The following is a 19194-nucleotide window of genomic DNA, read 5'->3' on the forward strand; positions in this document are numbered from 1 at the left end:
AAGCTGTTTATTTGTCGGAACCGTCGATATCGGATCACTATAGCTTATAGCTGCCACACAAACTCAACGATAAAAATTTAGTCTTGTATGAAAAACTTTTTCATTTAATAAGATATATTTAAACAAAAATTGCCATAGATTATTGGCCAAGGTAAGGCTACTATCTCAAACCAAATTGTTGAGATCGGACTACTATAGCATATAGCTGTCACACAAACTGACCGATTAGAATAAAGTTCTTGTATGAAATATTTTGTAATTGTTGAGGTTATTATAGATTTGGTGTTAACAAAGTAAACTTCTTTCTGTTTCTTTAGCACAACCCTCCACGCTTTTAAAATTTAAAAACTACTCGTATTAGATTTTTTTGGAGTACTTTTATTTCATTATTTCGTACATGTGTACATTTTCATATCATGAATTGTTGAAATGCTGGACAAAACTTACCCCAGTATACGCGCAGTAGCTTTCGGATATACAGAAGCTAACCTAATAAAGTGTAAATTCCATTTCTAGCGTGTTATTCAGCACATCGTCGACTTCTTGACTTTGGTGTTGCTGAAACTTATGCAGTCGCCTCTCGATCCATAAAATGAGATAAAATAGTATATAGCATGCAGAAGACAAGAATTATTAAACATAAAATAGGTGGCTTAGTGTTTAGCAAATAGTTATTTATGACTTATTCTCGATATCGGTGTACTTAGTTGTCTTTACCTGCACGCAGTAAATATTTACGAATTATACATATAATAAAATAATTGTATGAGAATTGCGTTATATTAAATTAAATTTACTTTATTTGTTATACATAACTAATAACATACATATGCTATGTTTGTTGTTTGTTGCAAATACATAGAGAAATTAGCTTCGTGCTTGTTTTAACTATATTGTTGTGATACGCTAATTGTATAAACTATTATAAAATTATGTGTACTTTTTGGTAGGACACACCAAAATCAATGTGTGTTTTGTAAAATTGTTTTGCTATTTGTAATCCAATTAATAACTATGAATATAAACGTATTCCATCTTTAAAATACATAGTATATGTATATGACATACAACGTTTTCCATAAAAAATTTATCAGCGGTACATTTGTACATTAGCCACTAAGTCATTTTTGATCCTCGTTAATATACATAGATATATATAAGTCAGTACAATAGTATTATTTCAATTCTCGCATAAATATACCCAAGTTGATAATCCCATTCGTTAGACTAAACTTACTACTTTGTGAAATTATTAATGTCTTAATATATATAAATATTGATATTTAGCATATGTATATCTATTGACTTTGCCAAACAATTGCATATATATATTACGAGACTTAATGAATGTGTATATTTTGATTATAAATAGTACAACGTAAACTTCTGAACTTATAAATTTTACATATATATATATACATATGTCTTTCGAAAGGGTAAATTGTTGGCATATAATTACAAGATTTTCAAAACATCTATGTATATATTAAGGCAATTAATTAAGAGCTCTAACAATATAAGTAACACTACTTAGAGAATTATTTCAACATATTGCCTATATGCATAAGGATATGTATATTTCTAAAGTACACATATATTACTTAAACGTAAAATAATTGTCCTTTTAATGCAATGACCTATTTAGTGTGATAGACAAAACAGGTAAGCCCTTCTGTGATTTATAATTAAGCATTTCTTCTATATTGAGCTTGTTGTATTATACCTAAATTAAAGAGAATTAAATCAGAAGTTAAATATTTTACATATTAAATTTGTACACAAAAATAATGTAAGTAAATATTATAATTTTCATTTAGCCTTTGTAGAAGCCAAAAGCATTAGGCGCAAATACATATATAGTCTATGAAATCAAAAATGGGGTGTTTTTATGTAGGGATCTGATATTTAAAATATTTAAGAGTATAAATAAATATTTGGCCATATCTCAGTTCCAATTATAAATAAAAGCGTTAATATTAGCAACACTCCAAAAAATATCTTAAAACTACATCTAAGAAGGCTTAGTAGTATCAAGTTTAGGTAGCGATTTATTAAATAAATATGAATAAGTGCAATTTCCCACCACACAATTACCTTATATTGCATCAGCGTAGTGATACGAAGATCTTCAACGTCTGAACTTATTGGCCATTTGGGCTGCCGTGTTGACTGGCGGCCCTGCAGGTGGGCCATTTTTTGGCGGTGCTGATGCAGCAGGTGGCTTAACTGCGCCATAACCATTATAGCCTTGGGGTGGTGGTTGTTGGTTTCCATTGGCTAAAAATTACCAAATTTATTTATAACTATATATGGTGTAAGGAAAATGTAAAATTATTACCGTAATTGGAATTTTGTGGTGGGCCGTAAGGATGCATACGATTCGTGTTGGGTTGGTTATGCTTGGTAGGACCAGCAGCATAGTTTTGCTGATAACCATTACCAAAGTTTGCTGGTGGACATTGTGGTGGTGGAGGTCCACCTACTGGTGGAGCATTCCAACCGCCAACTGGTGCAGGTCCATTTGGCGGCTGTGGACCTGGTGCCGCATTATTCGATTGCCATTGATTGGGATACCAATTGGCCGGCGGTGCACCAACTTGCGGTGGTGGTGGTCCGGCATTCCAACTATTCCAGGCGTATGGTGCATTCCAGCCATTAGCCGGAGCTGGCGGTTGCGGATATGGACCATATTGCGGTGGTGGCGGATGTTGCGGTGGTCCCCAATAATTGTATGGTGCTCCTTGAGGGTATGGTGCAGGTGGTCCCTGTTGGTATGGTGGCATTGGCTGTTGTGGCACTGGAGGACGGAAATTTGCAGGTTTTTGCCCACCTGGTATTAATTTTTGTCCATTATTGGCACTTGCATCATCCGTTCCAGCCTCATTTCCCTGTTGCTTTTCTTGCTTATATACAGATTTCTTAACATCAACAACAACATATTTAATTGTATGTGCCTTTTGTACTATAAAAATCAATTTTCAGTTATTATTCATTGTTTTTAAGAACGAAAACTTACGTATAGCCTTATCAACAGAATCATAGTCATCGTATTCTATAAAAGCAAATCCGCGCCGTTTTCCAGTTGTTCGATCTGTAAGGATTTTTACAGATATAACATTTCCAAACTTGGAGAAATATTCTTCCAGGCATTTTTCATCATGGTTATCCTTAAGTCCGCCAACAAAAAGTTTTTTAACCGAAATGTTTGTTTCTCGTGTCTCACGTTCTGGGCGAGGGAGCGCTCGTTTTGGATCTACTGTCCTAAGGGTGACAAAAAAATGATTAACGTGAAGAATGTATTATATAAAATTTACATAATACTTATTTAGTGCCATACAATGTCATAAAAATTATTAAGTTGGTTTAGTTACGCGAGTACTTACTTGCTATCAATTATGTGTGGTCTATTTTTCTGCGCCTCATCTACACTAGATGCTTTAGTATAAGTAATAAATCCAAAACCTCGTGAACGCTTTGTTGTTGGATCGCGCATAACAACAGCATCCACTACCGTACCCCATTTTCCATAAAATTGTTTTAAGTTTTCTTCCGTAGTGTGCGACGCCAAACCACCTATAAATAGTTTTCGCAGGTGTTCCAGTTCACAAATATCTTCCTGAAAAGTTGAAAATAGTTTTCCATTAAAACAATATCCATACCTGCATACATATTTGAAAAGTGAAACTTACTTCGTCATGAGCTTTAGTATTCTTTGGCGACTCCACTAAACTTACAGTTTCAACTTCGGGCGTCTCAACTTTTACCGACATTTTTACAAAATTCCTTCGCTTTGCGCAATTTATTTAAAAATGAAATAAAATCTTAAATCGCTTTGACTGAAGTCAGAAAATCTTTAGTTATCTATACAGGAAGAAATAAAATGGCGAACAAGTTGCCAGAAGAATGCAATAATATGAGTTGACTGCCATATCATTAGATAATTATGATAATACAAATATTGCAATTAGATTTTATTATCTAAATACGGTTTTGCACTTATAATAAAAATTTCAATTATTTCAATTTAATGGTATGTATTTTAATAACATTAAAATAAAGAGAAAAAGATTACGGATGAATTTAAAAAGTGAACACATGAAGGAATGGCAACCTCGAATTCTTATGGATTTTCGATTTTTTTTTTGTTACATCTCTAACAGAAAAATATTTATTTACTTTCTCAAAATTTTCTGTGACAAAAAATGGAATTTTTTCTATAAAATGTAAATAAAATTCGAAAATCTTTAAACTAGCGGTTGATTGAACCTTTTAGAAGTTACTGTACTAAACTCACCACGCCGCATTCCAACATTAGCATCAGCTGTTAGCGCTGTTTACGCTGATAAGACCAATTTGGTTGGTGCAAGAAAAATTAGTGGAGCGGCGAATTTACTTCTCTGGCAGAAAAAGTTAAGGTAAGCTTAGTGCCAGAACCGCAAGAAATTGCAAATATTATGCAGCTGCATATTAAAAGTGATTGACACTTCTGAAAAAAGTTTTTTACTGCTCTGAATTCGCAAGTTGATTGTGTAATGATGCTAAAGATGGTGTATTGCAAAAGTAAACATTTACTTAAAGCTGCTGTTGCATAGTTTCAGGCGTTGGAACATGTGTTTTTATATTAAAGAAAACTTTTTCTAAAATACGAGTAGTTTCTAGATTTGTGCTTTAAATATATTTTGTATGCAACAAATAAGGCGAAGTAATGGCAAACGAAGGTTTATGAATACTACAGTATTTCCGTCGGAATTTAGTTGCTTCAAAGGAAAAAAAGTTTTATCCAATGGGGGCAACATTCGCAACAATAATAAGTTTATATACTGTTCCAATCGGAAGAGGCACACCCGAAAAAATTTGTGCAGAGCTCCTTGCACTATAATTATTCAAAAAGTTCATGAATTGAACAATTTGCTCGAAGATTGTCGCGTTGACTTCGAAGATTTTGTATGCCAAATTTCGTGAAGATATCCTGTCAAACGAAAAAATTTTAAATACATGGATTTGATTATGAGCTATATCCTATATTTGGCCGATATTTGCAGATGAAAAAGATGTGTGCAAAATATCAATATGTCAATGTCACTCGTCATTTATACAGTTAAACTTCCATAACTCGAACTCTTGAATTCATTTGGTCGCGGTTTCGCACAAATCCCACTTTGTAAACAGGTGCTCACGTAGAAGTCGCACGTATTTGTTCCTTCAAATGTTACTATTACAGATTATATTGAGATGGACAATGAAATTCGCTTAGCCGGATTTATAACAGTTGACATTAGACAGCTTTTTGACAAATTTTATGTTTTAATGACAACTTCTATAACTCGAAACTTCTTTTTGGATTATGGTGATTTGAGTTAGGGAAGTTGAACTGTATATGTGTTATTTTATAGGCTCTGCGACGTTTCCTTTTTGGTGTTACAAACCTCGTGGCAAACTTCATAACTCCTGTCAGGGTTAATTATAATACCATACATTCAAGATAACCGCACACTTTCCTCGCTATGCCTTTTATTAAAATCTTTAATTATTATTTTTTCCAATTAAATATTTTTTGCCGGCGTTAAAGTTGACCTATTGTGTTCGTTGCGAAAATATTGCCATATCTACTCTAATTACAAAACACTTACCCAAGAACAAACCACGGTTGAATGCATAGTGCGGAACTTAATCTTTGCTGCATTCTCCTTGAATGATTTTTTACTCTTAAATCTATACATACCTACGAACTTATGTATTTAGAAATATTGTTGTTGTAATTTAGCTGAAGAAATGATTTCTCTGTGTTTTCAAGTACTCCGTCTGCGTGCGTACATATGTATGTATGTATGTATGCTTTTAAATTTAGATTTTCCTGTTCTGAAAGCTGCTTTTGGTTACATATCTACCATATTTGTTACATACATTTCTAGGTACATTTGTACGTAAGTCTTACTTCTTACGGCAGTGATAGCAGAAACTACGTAACTTTTTTACAGTTAATCACTCGGTCAATTTTCTTTAGTTATTCTTGTGCTGAGATATTATGAACATTAAGGGGCACACCTAGGGTGAAATTAAAAAAAAACATATTTTTTTATTTTATTTTATATTTGTTTCGGTAGTCCTAAGCTTTAAAAATACTATACTAAAATTTTAAGTCGATATGTCAAATAGTTTTCGATTTTCAGCCTTCTAAGTTTACGCAGTTCAATCAACTCCATCAGATTATTTTTAAACGCTTTCTTTACCGAAACAACATTTTTTGAATTTGCTTGAGTGAATACTCGAAGACAAATGTTCAGATCACTATGAAATTTATTCTGCATGATCTCCAACCAATATATGGGTTTCCTCGGGTAAAAAGCAGCCTTTTTTCAAAGAAATTCTGAAATTTTTGGAAAAAATATTTTATGCGAGGCCATTGGAACGCCCCCGTTGGCAGGATAACTCCTTACAGGATTATCTAAAGTTATAAAAATACGTGTTTTAGTTAAAACCTTAACTTAGAACTTGGACGAGGGAAAAAATAGATAATCTGATTTCAGGCAAACATTTCTACAAAAAAAAAAAAAAAAATCAGTGAAAATTTTCCGAACTTTTTTGAAATTGTTGTAATCGAAAAAAATCCTTCATGCAAGTCTTTAAAAATTGTATCTCAAAGACCTGTGTGAAATGTCATGAAGATCGGTTGAGTAGTTCCATAGAAATCTTGCCAACCGACTTCAAAAACGCAGTTTCGAGAAAAACGCGTTTAAAGTCGGCGCTCTTAGCTTAGCTAGCTCGAACAGACAAGTTCTCAAGGCTGTATTTCCGAAATTATTACTGGGATCAACTGAATAATATTTGGAATAATATCCTAGAGGTGTTGTAGAATTTAATAAGACAATAGAAAGTCGATTTTTTTGAAACCCGTAAACCTATGGAAGTTTGCCTTGGTATTTTTGACTCTGTCATTTTGACCATATTCAAAACATACAATTAGCTTGAATGGCAACTTGAGTCGGACGTAAAAAACTCAAATTCATTTATCGTTCCATCTCTATCTTCTCTCTATATTTCGGCTGCTGGCTTTATTGACATCTAGGAAGACTTGCATTCGAAAATAGCTTTCGGTTAACTAAAGGTATTTCATGAGATCCGTTCGAGGTGCTAGCCTCCCGTTAATTGAGAATTAATTAAAGTAATGTTTTTTTTTATTTTTTATAATCTTTATTATTATAATTAATGCATTTAATTCAAAGCTTCTAGTATGCTAGAATATATACAAAAATCGTGAAATTCTACTTCAACGATAAAAACATTCAAATAAAATGCAACCAAAAATCAAAATCAGCGCTCACTGACTACCATTACAATTGGCTAACACGTATTTATGAGTGAACTTAAGCCACTAGAGGCACTGCTTCCGCTTATGCCCTTGTAAAATGCGCGTTCACTCAAATCGCCATAATGGCCACCAAGGCGTTCAAGCTGATTAGCGGCTAGCTGTGGTGTGCGCGTCTGTGGATCTAGTCCCGAATGTGCCGTTGTTTGTGTGTAGAAATTAGCATCGAGCGATTGTGTGCTTCTGGCAGCATTGTTGTTGTTGTTTATGCCATCCAGTGTACACGTATGCTGCACGATCGAATTGCGTGTTTGTTGCTGCGACGCCGTTGGTGGCGGTGGCAGCGCGGAAGGTGCTGGTGGTGTTGGACCAGTTAGTGTTGTTGGTGTTGGTTGTAAAATGCCATTGTTATTGGGCGTATGTTGTTGGTAAAAACCCTGATGAAGATTCGTTATCATTCGCATGGGCGGTGGATAGCTCGCCGTGTGTCCCATGATTGTGGTCATAAAACCATTGGCCACGACAAAATTTCTGAAATGGAAAGTAGCAATAAAGAGAAGTTCATTTGTACGTTTGTATGCGCATATACATATGTATGTATATCTTTGAGTTCAGTTGTACTGTGTGTATGCAGATTTGTGTGCGTGTGACGGCTGAATTGTCTGCCTAGGGCTAATTAGTCGTAATTGTGCGCGTAAATGTCGTAAAATTAATTTCGTGTTAATTTTATTGTTAACAATAATTTTTAAAGATGACAGTTTTTACTTCCGTTTATTTTATGCTTCAGCGATTCAAACTGAGAGGGGAGTTTATTGTGTGTACTGTTGAAGGATTTCCGATATTTAGGATATATTGCGTATTTTTGAAAATAAATAATATAATTCCAAATATCCAAAAAAAAAATATTTTTGAAGTGCTCTAATTTATTAAGAATTCAAAATCAGTGACTCTGAGTCAAAGAGAGAATGAGAGAGTTCGTTTAACGAACGGAACAGATAGGGTGAAAAGATCAAATCGGCTTAGAGGCAGTATTTTTTTGGAAAATTTTAATGTATAATTCATAATTCTGTCATCGAGGTTGATATACCTATTATAGTGATCTTTCAACTTTCTTAGCTACGAAAACATAGAACAGCTTTTGAGATCAGTTCCACAGATATAGAAACTACAGGATTTGTCCGGAAAGTAATAGGACTGATTTTCTTTCGCCGCGACTGTACTTCGGATCTTGCGCGTACCGACTGGATTTGGTAGAGGGCGTTCCTAGCTAACGAACGAGCGGCTGGTCAGTTTTCTCCGAGCACCTGGAGAGTCAGGACAAAGAGGTCGCTGATGAAGACGGGAAGAATGAGAAAAACCAAACTGAAAATGATGATGCTCATTGTCTTTTTTGGCATCAAAGGCATCGTCCACTATGAATTTGTTCCTCCTGGACAAACAAAGTTAAGAGACTCAAACGAAGGGTCAATCGGGTCTTATTCATAAATACTAGAAAAGTGGAGGAAAGTATACCTAATGTATTAGGGAGTAATAAAAGACTCAAGGCTAAAATTTAAGAATCACTAAGAATACATTGAAGGTAAAGCGATTAAAATCCTAAACGCGTTATCAAGAATGATGGTAAATACAGCCGTCATTTTTTACTCACAAAAGTAATGAGACCGGTTATGTTATATGAGCCTCCAATATGGATCCAGACGCTAGGCATTAAAGCATATGCCCGACAAATAAGCACAAAGAGTTATCAGTGCTTTCCGTACAATATCAAGTGACGCTGCTAAAGTAATAGCCAGTATGATGGCCACTGGCATCGAATACGAGCGGATATACAAGTTATCAGAGCCGTGTATAGAAGCTGAAAGAGAAGAGACAGTGGCTTAGCTACAACTTCGGGCGCCCGGGGCCAAGGATGTTTTGCCGCCCCCCTTTATCTACCTACCTACAAGTTTCATGAGGTGGTTCGAACAAAAGTGAATTTTTACAAAATATCTTCGATATTAAGTATATAAAATTTAGGAACTGGAAGCCACGCAAATTCTGAAGTTCCAAAATTCTCACAATACGGTTTTTAAGGAAATTGATAGTAAATTTACAAGACATATTATTAAAAGCCATGAAAAATCCGTTTTCGCCCTATATCTTGAACACTTTTGACACAATTTGCAGGAATTTTTGCCCGAATTGGAGTTTTTAAATACCATTTTTGAAAACTTGGAGAAATAAAAGTATTTGTTACATTCAAAGCATAGGGTAACTGTGAAAGTGAAACGTCGGTGGAAAATTTGATGACACTCATCAGTCCACTGAGAACTAGCGGCAACAACAAAGCGGCAGCCTCAATTGTGACAATACTTGATCCGTCAGCCCGAGCCATAGAGGAGACTTAAATGTTTTACCACTCCAACGAAGTAATACTTAATCATATGCTTATGTGCTACTTTAAAGAAAGCTTACGTTGACATTGACCACAGGTAATGTAGATAGACTATGGAAATAAAGAAAATAAATATTTTGTGTCAAGAAAATTTCAACATGTGTGAAAGTGACCCCCAAATTTCGAATAACGTAATCACAGGTGACGAGTCATGGATCCTTGCGTATGATCCCGAGACAAAGAAGCAATCTTTCTTTTCTTTCTTTGAGACGACAGAGGGAATCCAAGCAGCATGCACCTCGACTTTCAAGGCTATTCCGTAGAATGCCTTCTGTGACGCCTTTAGTGCTTGGAAATCGCGCTGGCAGTGCTGCATTGACGCAGAAGAAGCCTATTTTCAAAGTTTTTAAAGAGTTGTAATGATTGATTCAATCAACTTTTTTAAATTGACTCAGTTCTATTACTTTCCAGACAAACTCTGTACTTCATATACTTTTCCATTCTACAAAATGCTAGAGCATCTAACTACTGAACTTAGTAGTTCTTGTCTGCTTAGAACAATTGCAGTTTTGTTAAAATGTATTTTATCATTTCTTATAATATATATTATACTAATTCCGAAAATTAGCATCATAACTCTATATTTACCTATATTGCTGATCGATTTGAGCCTTCTCAATGCGTTTATCCTTCGCGCGTCGATTTTGAAACCAAATTTTGATTTGTGTCTCGGTTAAACGCAACGTCTCCGCCAATTCAAAGCGACGATTTCTCGAAATATACTCATTGCGATGAAACTCGACTTCCAGACGCAACGTCTGCTCAGTGCTAAATGTGGTGCGTTGTCGACGTTGACGACCCTCCTTCCGCCTGCGACGAGCAACTGTAAGAGAAACAAACAAACAAATGCTTGCACTTCAGTTGCCGAAACCGCATTAATCATTCAATACAAATTGGTATAAAAAAGTTAAGCTCCTCTTATAACACTTGCTTGTTTACGCTGATGTTCCCATTACATGTGTAACTGATATTAAGAACGAGTGGCAATACATACATATACATATACATATATTTTTACTTACATATGTTAACCACCCTGATCTCGATCTATTTTTTTTATTCTCTGCAATATTTATTAGGGCAACTACACGCACCGTCCGCAGATGGAACACAATGCAGCCACTAAATGGAAATTAATCTGCCGTTTATGCTATCAAAACATATTTAAAAAATGATTTAATGTTTTGCAGCAGTAACATCCTAGCTTACAGTATTTATGTGTTTATGCACGTAATGTGCTATTGGTAAAGAGCCATAATTGCTTTGAATTGTGCGTGCAGACCATTGTAAATGATAAACAACTAATTAAGCTCTCAACCAGCCGCGCCATCGCGCCTCCCCCACAAGGCGTGTGAAGCTAACTGTGGCTGTAATGCTACCGCTCTGGCATTCCCAAATATGTATATTCCACTTGTTTGCCCGCGCACGCTTTGTCCTCGCTTCTGATCCGGGAAATTTCACACAAAGCAAACAGCTGCGCTAACGGACGCATTGTTTCCGCTGCCTCTGCGTTATTACAATTTCTGCACACTCCTTTCCAGTAGTTGAAAAAAAACTAAAAAACGCACGGACACAAATAAAAGTTGGTTTTTGTGATAATAAGCAGTGTTACGCTTGGATAAAATGAGCTGGACTTCAAATTTGCTCATAATCCTTTTTAGAGCGGCTTTGCTTGAATCGCAAAAGCATTGAGTTGACAAAGTTTCAATACTTTTTCCACTATTAAATTAAATACACTAAACTAAAAAAAACTATGCACCCTCCAATCACACTATTCATTTTCATTAGGTTAGCTTTTTTCAGGTGCGCAAGTTTTTTTCAAGTAATACGATACTCTCCACTTCTCAGCGTGTTTGCTGGAAATCCTGGTTGTGTTTTTTAGGTTTCCTTTTCATATCAGTTACCATGTTTGAATACTTTTGGTTTGCGTAATGAGTTCTTAATCCGTTCTTAGTTTTTTCCGAGTTTTTTTTCAAGTAAGCTCAGCGGAAAGTGAGAGAAACTGCTTGGCGCTAACCGGTTTTACCGCAAAGTGTAAATGAAAAAACCGCATGCATGATTTTAAATACGAGTGCTAAGCGGTATATTTTTTGTAACCCTTTGACAATACCTTGCTTTGCCATGGACATTCAGTCAGCAGTAACAAGTTTGTTGTGAAATCTGATATGGTCACACTTTTTGCCTTTTGCGGTATTGCTCCTATCTTAGCATTTTTTATTTTATAACATCCATTTCGCTATCATTATCACATATTGTATATACGTATTTATGATATATTCATAGCGGCACATTTTTTTCATCACTTTCATGACGCACCTGTGCCAAATTGTGCGTGAGAAATTTTTGACTTTACTCATAAATACACGTTTCCTGCCTCTAAAATGGTCGCTTCCTTTTTGTATCGCTTCGATGTTATTAATTTTTTTCCTTATCTGCCTAGCAATGTATGCGGCATTTCGTCAGATTTTACCTAAACCCGTGTGGCTGAAACCGTTGCCAAAATTTTTGGTTAATCAACAGACGCGGATACTGACACAGCAGCCAGAGCACATTAAGGTGGGTCTATTGCAGTTACGTTTGTAGTTCTTTAAAAAATATTCGGCTGTGCTACTTACAGTTACCGCCCACTCCGAAGCCCTGCTGTTTGGCCGGTTGCACGAATTGCGTTTGGGTCGAATATGCGCATAAAATTGCTGACTTATTGAATGGTTGTGACGAGAAAGCGCAAGAAATTGTTTTGAATAAAGTGCCTGATCCGGTGTTGAGAAGTTTCTTGAAAGTAGAATTGAAAAGCATACAACAGCAAAGAGAACGCGAACAGTTCGACGACTGATAAGGTAATAGTTGCTTCCCATTTGGCTTATTATAATAGTTCGTTGCTTTTAATTTAATATTTGAAATATTTTTATGATGATATAGGATGAGCGATAATACAATTATATGCGTTTTTTATGGACGTTTTGAAAAGTTTTCTCGTTTAAAAGTCTATAAACATTTATTTTCAGTTATGCGTTATACTCAGGTAATGAAGTACAAAGCGAAAAAATAATAATAATTCGAGACAATCAGCTGTTTATGAAGTTGCCAATTTACTGCAAAATTTGTGCTTTTATTTTTCTCTTTGAGAGCGAACAGTTGACATTTTTCGAAAAAAATCTGTTCCACCCTAATACATACAGGTTAGGTTAGATAAAAAGGCTGATTACTCGTGAGACCACAAATAATCCCATTTGGACTGCTAGAAATGTTATCCATTGTGATGCCCAGAACTCCTAGAACTCGACGGGTTCGTAGAAAGTAAGGCAACCGATATGTTTCAACCATAGTCTGGCGAAAGCTGTACAGTTTATGATGATGAGTGTTTCACCTCATCGTTCTTATTGCAACTTTGATAAGTAGTGTCCTCAAAAATCTTTAGCCTCAACGCATCGGTCCCAATGGGACAGAGTCCAGTGAAAACGTCTATCGTAGCGGCGATATGAGCCTTGCTAAAAGCTAGTTGTTCAGTAAACTTTTGTGTTCCACTCTGAGCCGAAGATTTTCGCAAGCCCACAAGTGCTGGTTGCTGACTAACATCAGCTGAGCTCGCGCCAGGCCTGTAGATCCAGCGCTCGAATGCCCGAAGACAGAAGAACCCCTGCTCATTTCCATCTGATGGAATTTGTGTATTAGTGTCTTTTCTTCCAAGCTCGGCTTAACAATTTCCGACGATTCTGCTGTAGCCAGGCACCCAGACAGGTTTAATATGTAGGTACTTTGAAGCTACTGCTCGTGAGGTCATGCACTCCTTAACTAGCTTTGAGCACATTGTCAGCGAGCTGTCTGTATGTGTGTGTGTGTTGTTGTAGTAGCCGTAGAAAATATTTAAGATTTGACTTAATATAAATCCGAGCCCATTTCAGTTACGTAGGCCCCACTATCGAGCCCCAAAGTTTAATTTTCCCATTATCAAATCATTTCGGTACGCACCCGAAAAAATTTAAAAGATTTTGATTCGCACTGATGAAAAATTTGAAGACAACTGTCATTTTGTAGAATATTGGATATATACTAAAATTCGTCTGTCCGTTTGAATATATGCGAACTAGTCCCTGACTTTTTGAGATAATCTTCTGAAAAACACGTACTTTTCTACTTAAGAAGCTATTCCTTTGTCGGAATCGCCAATATCGGACTACTATAACGTATGGTCGCCATACAAATTGGCCGATCCAAATCCGGTTCTTGTATGTAAAACAAGATATTTGACAAGATATTTTCACGAAATTTGGTATGGATTATTATCCAAGGTTACGGTGCAATCTTCGAAGAAATTATTTACATCTTACTACTATAGCATATATGTACATATGTAGCTTCCGTACAAGCTGACCGATACAAGTTAGGTTAGGTATGCAACTGTGTGTTATTGTTTCGGTGCAGTTGAAGTTAACGTTTTTTTTGTTGTTTAATTATTTAATAACTATGCTTTAATTATATTCAATTAAATGTGTACATTTGTTTGGTTTCTTCTACAGAGATGCGACCTATATGTCGCCAACCTTATACTAGAGGCCTCTTAATACAACCCGCTAAAACAGTACTTAATTATCTTTTGCGTATATATGGTGATAAATCAGACAAAATTGAGGTAACTTTTCGCTACCATTGATATTTTTAACATCATTGATAATAAAAGTTATTTGAATAGATTCCACCCGAACCCACAACATGCTGCATGTCTGGTTGTGCGAATTGCGTTTGGATCGAATATGCAGAGACCTTGTCAAAACTTTTCGAAGGTAACGACGAAAAGGCGAGACAAATTATATTAAGTAAAATAACCGATCCAAATTTGAAAATGTTTTTAAGTATGGAGTTGAAAAATATTGCACAAAGCAAAGCCGTTGAAACCAGTACGAGTACTTCGAAAAAGGATTAATAGCCGCTATGGAAAGATATTAGATAAAATGTTTGCCTCCCACTCTTATTTAACAATAAACTAAATATATTTATATTCTATACAAAATAAGTGCAAAATAAAATAGTTTACATACATATATAAATGAACAAAATTTTTGTGGAGTTTAATTTAATTGATTTTTAGTCGAGAGATTTTTCTCGTAGTTAAGATCACTTAAGGGGCTATACCACTGTGACACTTTCAAAAAAAAAATTTATTTACTTTTTCGATAGCTAATATTTCCATAAATATCCTGTGAAATCGGGAAGGTCGTATATTGAATAGTTTTTGGATGGCAGCGTTCTAAAGAGCGACCGCTCGGAGGTGCAAACATATGTATATACATAAGTGAAACTTTAAACGCGTTTTTCTCGAAACGACATTTTTCAAAATTGCTGGCGTCATAACTCAACGAGTGTTTTTGAATACATTTACTATACAATAACCTACGATCTTTTGGATTGGTTGAAAATTGTCAATTTGGCATTAAAAAAACGACCATTTTTTACCTATAAAAACGATTTTTTTTCAAAATTACGCCATTTTGTTAATTTTTGATATTTTTCAAAGATCGTAGGTCATTCTATAGGAAATAACTTTAAGTTTAATAAACTTTTCAAATTTTTTTGCTTCAGCAACTCATTCGGCCGGAATCATGACAGCAGTTAGGGCACTTTTTTTTTTGCATCTCCGAAGACAGCCCATAACTCCGTTATTTTTCAACATTTTTGTAAAAAAAATCTTAAAATATAGTTGAATTTACCTTATTGCGTTCAAAGAAGTTCGAAATATTCGATCGCGTACTTTCTCTTATAAAAATTCACGAATTTCGCCTAATTTTTCATGCGTCACACTGGTATAGCCCCTTAATTTTGCTTTAAAGTGATTCTTCTCCGATGTTTTATACTCTTCTAATCCCGAAAACATGTGTTATAAATACTTTTTGGTACAGCCTCGAGTCCTTTGCGAGGGCGATCCATTAAGTAACCCGCGATGGCGCCACTATCGGAAAAACTTTACGATCGTAGATGGCTTCAATCAAAATTTCGACCGAATTGGAAGTGCAGTAAAATGGAAAAGGTTTTGATCTTGTATTAACTAACTCTTCTCCTTCGTTGGCGTTGTCAAACTCTCTTTTTTGAGTCGTTTCGTGGCCGTCGACAAAACATGGATCTTAAGGTATTTATTAGAAGTCGCAGAACAGTCGAAAGAGTGAACTTTTTCTGATAAATCTTTTCCAAAGAAGTTGACGAGTGTGCTATACTCCAGAAAGGCAGCGAACACCGTCTTCTGAGATACCTGCAGAGGGGCAAAACGGTAACAGAACTCTCTTGTGCCGAATTTTGGGCTGATTCGACGTCGAAGTAGTGATTTATTCATCGAATAAAGTTATGGTCTTTTCAATTGGTAACGGTTCACACTTCCGTAGTCATCAAGGCCGAATAAGTTGATTAGTGGTACTATACGTGGGCTAAAAACTGCAGCCCCAATTACCACTTTCTTTAGGTTTGGCCAGTGAAGTTTCCAACCTTGACAAGCCACTCAATGGGTAGAGTTTTAAGTCAAATGGGTTTGTATGTATTATTAAGAATCGAAGAATTTTGAGGATACATAAGCGGTAGTTAGAAATATTTTCGCACATCGTGCCCTCGACCCTCGAGTATATGTTACCGGAACGGACAGATATTTTATTTAACTTATTTTAGGAATGTGAACTCGGCAGCATACCTTCAAATTACTACATCTATGTTTTCTGCTGCTACAATAAAAACAACAACAAATTTTTTTCGCACAAATAAATCTGATACAAACTTTCGGCGGTTTTCAATGCACTTAGGTATATCCGTAACTCAAGGTTTCTAATGAGTTCTAATAGTATGAAAAGTTACTTACTTTTTCTCATAAAGTTGGTTAAAAATTATATTGAAATGTTTAATAAAAATACGATAACTAGACAGGGGTATAGGTAATTATTACTTACGAAAGGCCGTAAAACCGGCGGTGAAGTGGGGTTCACCCGGAAATCCAAATGGAATATTTGGCAACGCTGTCCCTGAACTGTAGCAACCTTTATTATAATCATGCGCGCTGTACGGATCATACATGGTACATCCATTTGGCAATCTAAAGTGAGAAAAATTCAGTGCTCTGTAGGTGATCAATATCCGAATATGAAAAAATATGTGCTTAAACACAACTACATAAGACTTTTTAAGGCACTTAAATTTCACTTTTAAAATCGCACCTCTCATCGTCGTTTATGGAGATTTCTGGCGAAGACACACTGCCCTCATCGCTCTGATAGGTGCTATCACATATTGTCGCACTCAAGTTGGTCACACAATTCTTTTCACTATCATTAGTTGCTGTGATTTGTGCTGATTTGTACGAATCATCACCAACGGCACTTGGATTTACGTTGGACACAGTTTCATTCGTTTCGAGATGACCGTAGAGACGTTCGAAAAATTGTCGCGGAGATGATGGACGATTTTGCGTAGTTTTATCAACAACGGTTACACTGGGGTTCGAATTTATCGGATGCATTGTTTACATATGCATGAGCCGTTTATCGGACGAGCGACGTATGAACCGAGCTAATGGAGCTTATGCAACTGAATGAACTGACGGCGTAGAGCTGTTTAGCTTTACTGTTTTAAAACTGCAAACTATACCTATATCCTACCGCATCCTGCGATTATGACCGAGCAGCACTTTTACTTCCGTTCTTGTGAGAAACTACGGCAAAAAAAGAATTCAGGCAGCGCTAAGCAGCAGTGGTCAGCAGCGCCTTGGTATTGGTTTCATTTAACACCTACACCTCTCAACGCCGTCACCATAGCGCACACATATACACCTTGCAACGGTAGATTTGCGGTTACACTGCTTAAGAACTGCACCGAATTCAGCCAACGAACAAGTTTCGTAGTACTCGAAATAGTAAATTAAAACTGGCTTAAAGGTAAAAAATTAAATTAAACGCTAAAAATTTAAATCAAACTGAAGGGAAAGAAAGGTGTATGTAACTATCTATATGCATACATATGTATGTACTTACATAAAACAGCATTGTTTAGCAGGAGGCGTGTTGTGATTGGTTGGCGCAGAATAATTTCATCCCTGGCATAAATGAAGCTAAGCACTGAGAAAAATTATGTGTTAATTTTATTCAAGAAGTTTTTTAGTGGTTTAATATTCAGTAGGTGGTTTTTTATATATTATACGTATATAAGTACATATATCGTTTGATGACGAAAATTTTGAAGAATACATTAATAATGGCTTGTCAAAAAAGTCTTGCGGTATTTTTATTGAATTTTTTTTTTATTGAAATTGAAATGAATTTTTGATGACTCATGCCCAGCTGTCGACCGATGCTACGGCTGCTACTATGCCGGTCTCTTTCGACCAATTCAGCGATTTTATCGCAATTTTCGACGACAGGCCTTCCGGAGCGTGGCGCATCTTCGACCACCTCTACACCAGAACGAAAACGTTGAAACCATCGTTGTGCGGTGGAAATGGAAACTGTATCGGGTCCATAAACTGGACAAATTTTATTGGCGGCTTGAGATGCATTTTTGCCTTTATCGTAGTAGTACTGTAAAATATGCCGTATTTTCTCTTTATTTTGCTCCATGTTTGCGACGCTATAACTCACGAACGACTTAAAAGAAACGACAATCAATTAAACACGTGTTAGCGCGTGAAATGAGCTTTCCAAAAAGGTATAGCATGACCTGATGCGACGAATAAAACTAGAACTACGCGCTTTCAGCGCCAACTAGCGAAAATACCACAAGACTTTTTTGACAACCTATTATATGAGAGATCGGTGCTTAGTCTAAAAATAATATTATAAATATACGATAAAGAGGGCATATGAATAAAAAGGCTGGTTAAAAAGGGCTAATCCATTTGTAAGTCAGAAAGAAGACTCGTCAAAATTTTGATTTTGAAAAAAATCGAAATATTTCTCAAAAATTATTATTTTTTCAATAATTTTTCAATAAATAACCTTAAAGTAGAGCTGACTAATCGGTCAATTCAGCCATTTCAGGAAAGTTTTCCTCACCAATTCTAAAAACAGCGTTTCGATAAGAGTTTTGGCAGACGATTTCAGTAAGTTGAAAAATTCTTAAGAATACGCCATAACTCTGTAACTATTTGTCGGATCAACTTAAAAAATTCAAGATAGCAGTACATATTTACTAATTTTTCCACTTTCCACTTTTCTGCTGTACACAAATGCGTACGAACAACAAAATATACGCACAAAGAACAGAATATCTTCCGTGTTTAAAGACGACCTCCCCTTCTGCGTGTTTAATCTGATGGGATTGGTGTAACATCTTCGATGCGTCTAATTTTCATTGAAGAACATGCCAAAACGCGCAACGCTTACAGGATACCGGGGCCAGGAGTTTTGGTCTTGTTACCACCGGTAGCACGCAATTTTATGGAGAGAAGTGAAGCCAAGAGCTTTGCACTTTTCAGCGAAATCTTTAGTAG

The 19194-nt window shown here is 35.8% G+C and overlaps 3 protein-coding genes across 4 annotated transcripts; 1 reads left to right on the plus strand and 2 right to left on the minus strand.

The window, feature by feature from the left end:
• Window positions 1-355: 355 nt before the first annotated feature.
• LOC120782336 (ribonucleoprotein RB97D) lies at window positions 356-3869 on the minus strand. The gene is made up of 6 exons (XM_040114567.1): window positions 3690-3869; window positions 3384-3616; window positions 3017-3261; window positions 2339-2962; window positions 2095-2277; window positions 356-1723 (listed from the first exon to the last, which is right to left on the minus strand). Exons 1-5 carry the CDS (start codon window positions 3768-3770, stop codon window positions 2129-2131), a joined length of 1332 nt encoding a protein of 443 aa, XP_039970501.1. The 5' UTR covers window positions 3771-3869; the 3' UTR covers window positions 356-1723; window positions 2095-2128.
• Window positions 3870-4186: 317 nt separating this feature from the next.
• On the plus strand, window positions 4187-14785 carry LOC120766248 (oxidoreductase-like domain-containing protein 1). 2 transcript variants are annotated; one of them, XM_040091631.1, is made up of 3 exons: window positions 4187-4415; window positions 12181-12296; window positions 12358-12577. In XM_040091631.1, the coding sequence occupies exons 2-3, from the start codon at window positions 12183-12185 to the stop codon at window positions 12571-12573; spliced, it is 330 nt and encodes a 109-aa protein (XP_039947565.1). In that variant the 5' UTR covers window positions 4187-4415; window positions 12181-12182; the 3' UTR covers window positions 12574-12577. The 2 variants fall into 2 exon arrangements, with proteins under 2 accessions (XP_039947565.1, XP_039947564.1); XM_040091630.1 differs by lacking the exons at window positions 12181-12296; window positions 12358-12577 and adding exons at window positions 14258-14370; window positions 14431-14785 and having other exon boundaries at window positions 4194-4415.
• Window positions 7279-17229, minus strand: LOC120766247 (homeobox protein rough). The gene is made up of 4 exons (XM_040091628.1): window positions 16928-17229; window positions 16664-16806; window positions 10329-10563; window positions 7279-7837 (listed from the first exon to the last, which is right to left on the minus strand). Exons 1-4 carry the CDS (start codon window positions 17227-17229, stop codon window positions 7342-7344), a joined length of 1176 nt encoding a protein of 391 aa, XP_039947562.1. The 3' UTR covers window positions 7279-7341.
• Between the last annotated feature and the right edge of the window lie 1965 nt (window positions 17230-19194).

This window comes from Bactrocera tryoni, chromosome 1 (assembly GCF_016617805.1).
Source record: "Bactrocera tryoni isolate S06 chromosome 1, CSIRO_BtryS06_freeze2, whole genome shotgun sequence".
In the NCBI taxonomy this organism is placed as follows: domain Eukaryota; kingdom Metazoa; phylum Arthropoda; class Insecta; order Diptera; family Tephritidae; genus Bactrocera; species Bactrocera tryoni.

Bases quoted from the DNA above. Each gene is read 5' to 3' on its own strand.
- LOC120782336 (XM_040114567.1), bottom strand. From the start codon at position 3,770: ATGTCGGTAAAAGTTGAGACGCCCGAAGTTGAAACTGTAAGTTTAGTG. The intron at 3,262-3,383 runs GTAAGTACTCGC...TGTCACCCTTAG, and splicing joins CCACACATAATTGATAGCAA to GACAGTAGATCCAAAACGAG. The intron at 2,963-3,016 runs GTAAGTTTTCGT...TGATTTTTATAG, and splicing joins TTCTGTTGATAAGGCTATAC to TACAAAAGGCACATACAATT.
- LOC120766248 (XM_040091630.1), top strand. From the start codon at position 14,260: ATGCGACCTATATGTCGCCAACCTTATACTAGAGGCCTCTTAATACAA. The intron at 14,371-14,430 runs GTAACTTTTCGC...TTATTTGAATAG, and splicing joins ATAAATCAGACAAAATTGAG to ATTCCACCCGAACCCACAAC.
- LOC120766247 (XM_040091628.1), bottom strand. From the start codon at position 17,229: ATGCATCCGATAAATTCGAACCCCAGTGTAACCGTTGTTGATAAAACT. The intron at 10,564-16,663 runs GTAAGTAATAAT...TTTCTCTTACAG, and splicing joins CGCCGGTTTTACGGCCTTTC to TTGCTCGTCGCAGGCGGAAG. The intron at 7,838-10,328 runs GTAAATATAGAG...TTTCCATTTCAG, and splicing joins CAAATCGATCAGCAATATAG to AAATTTTGTCGTGGCCAATG.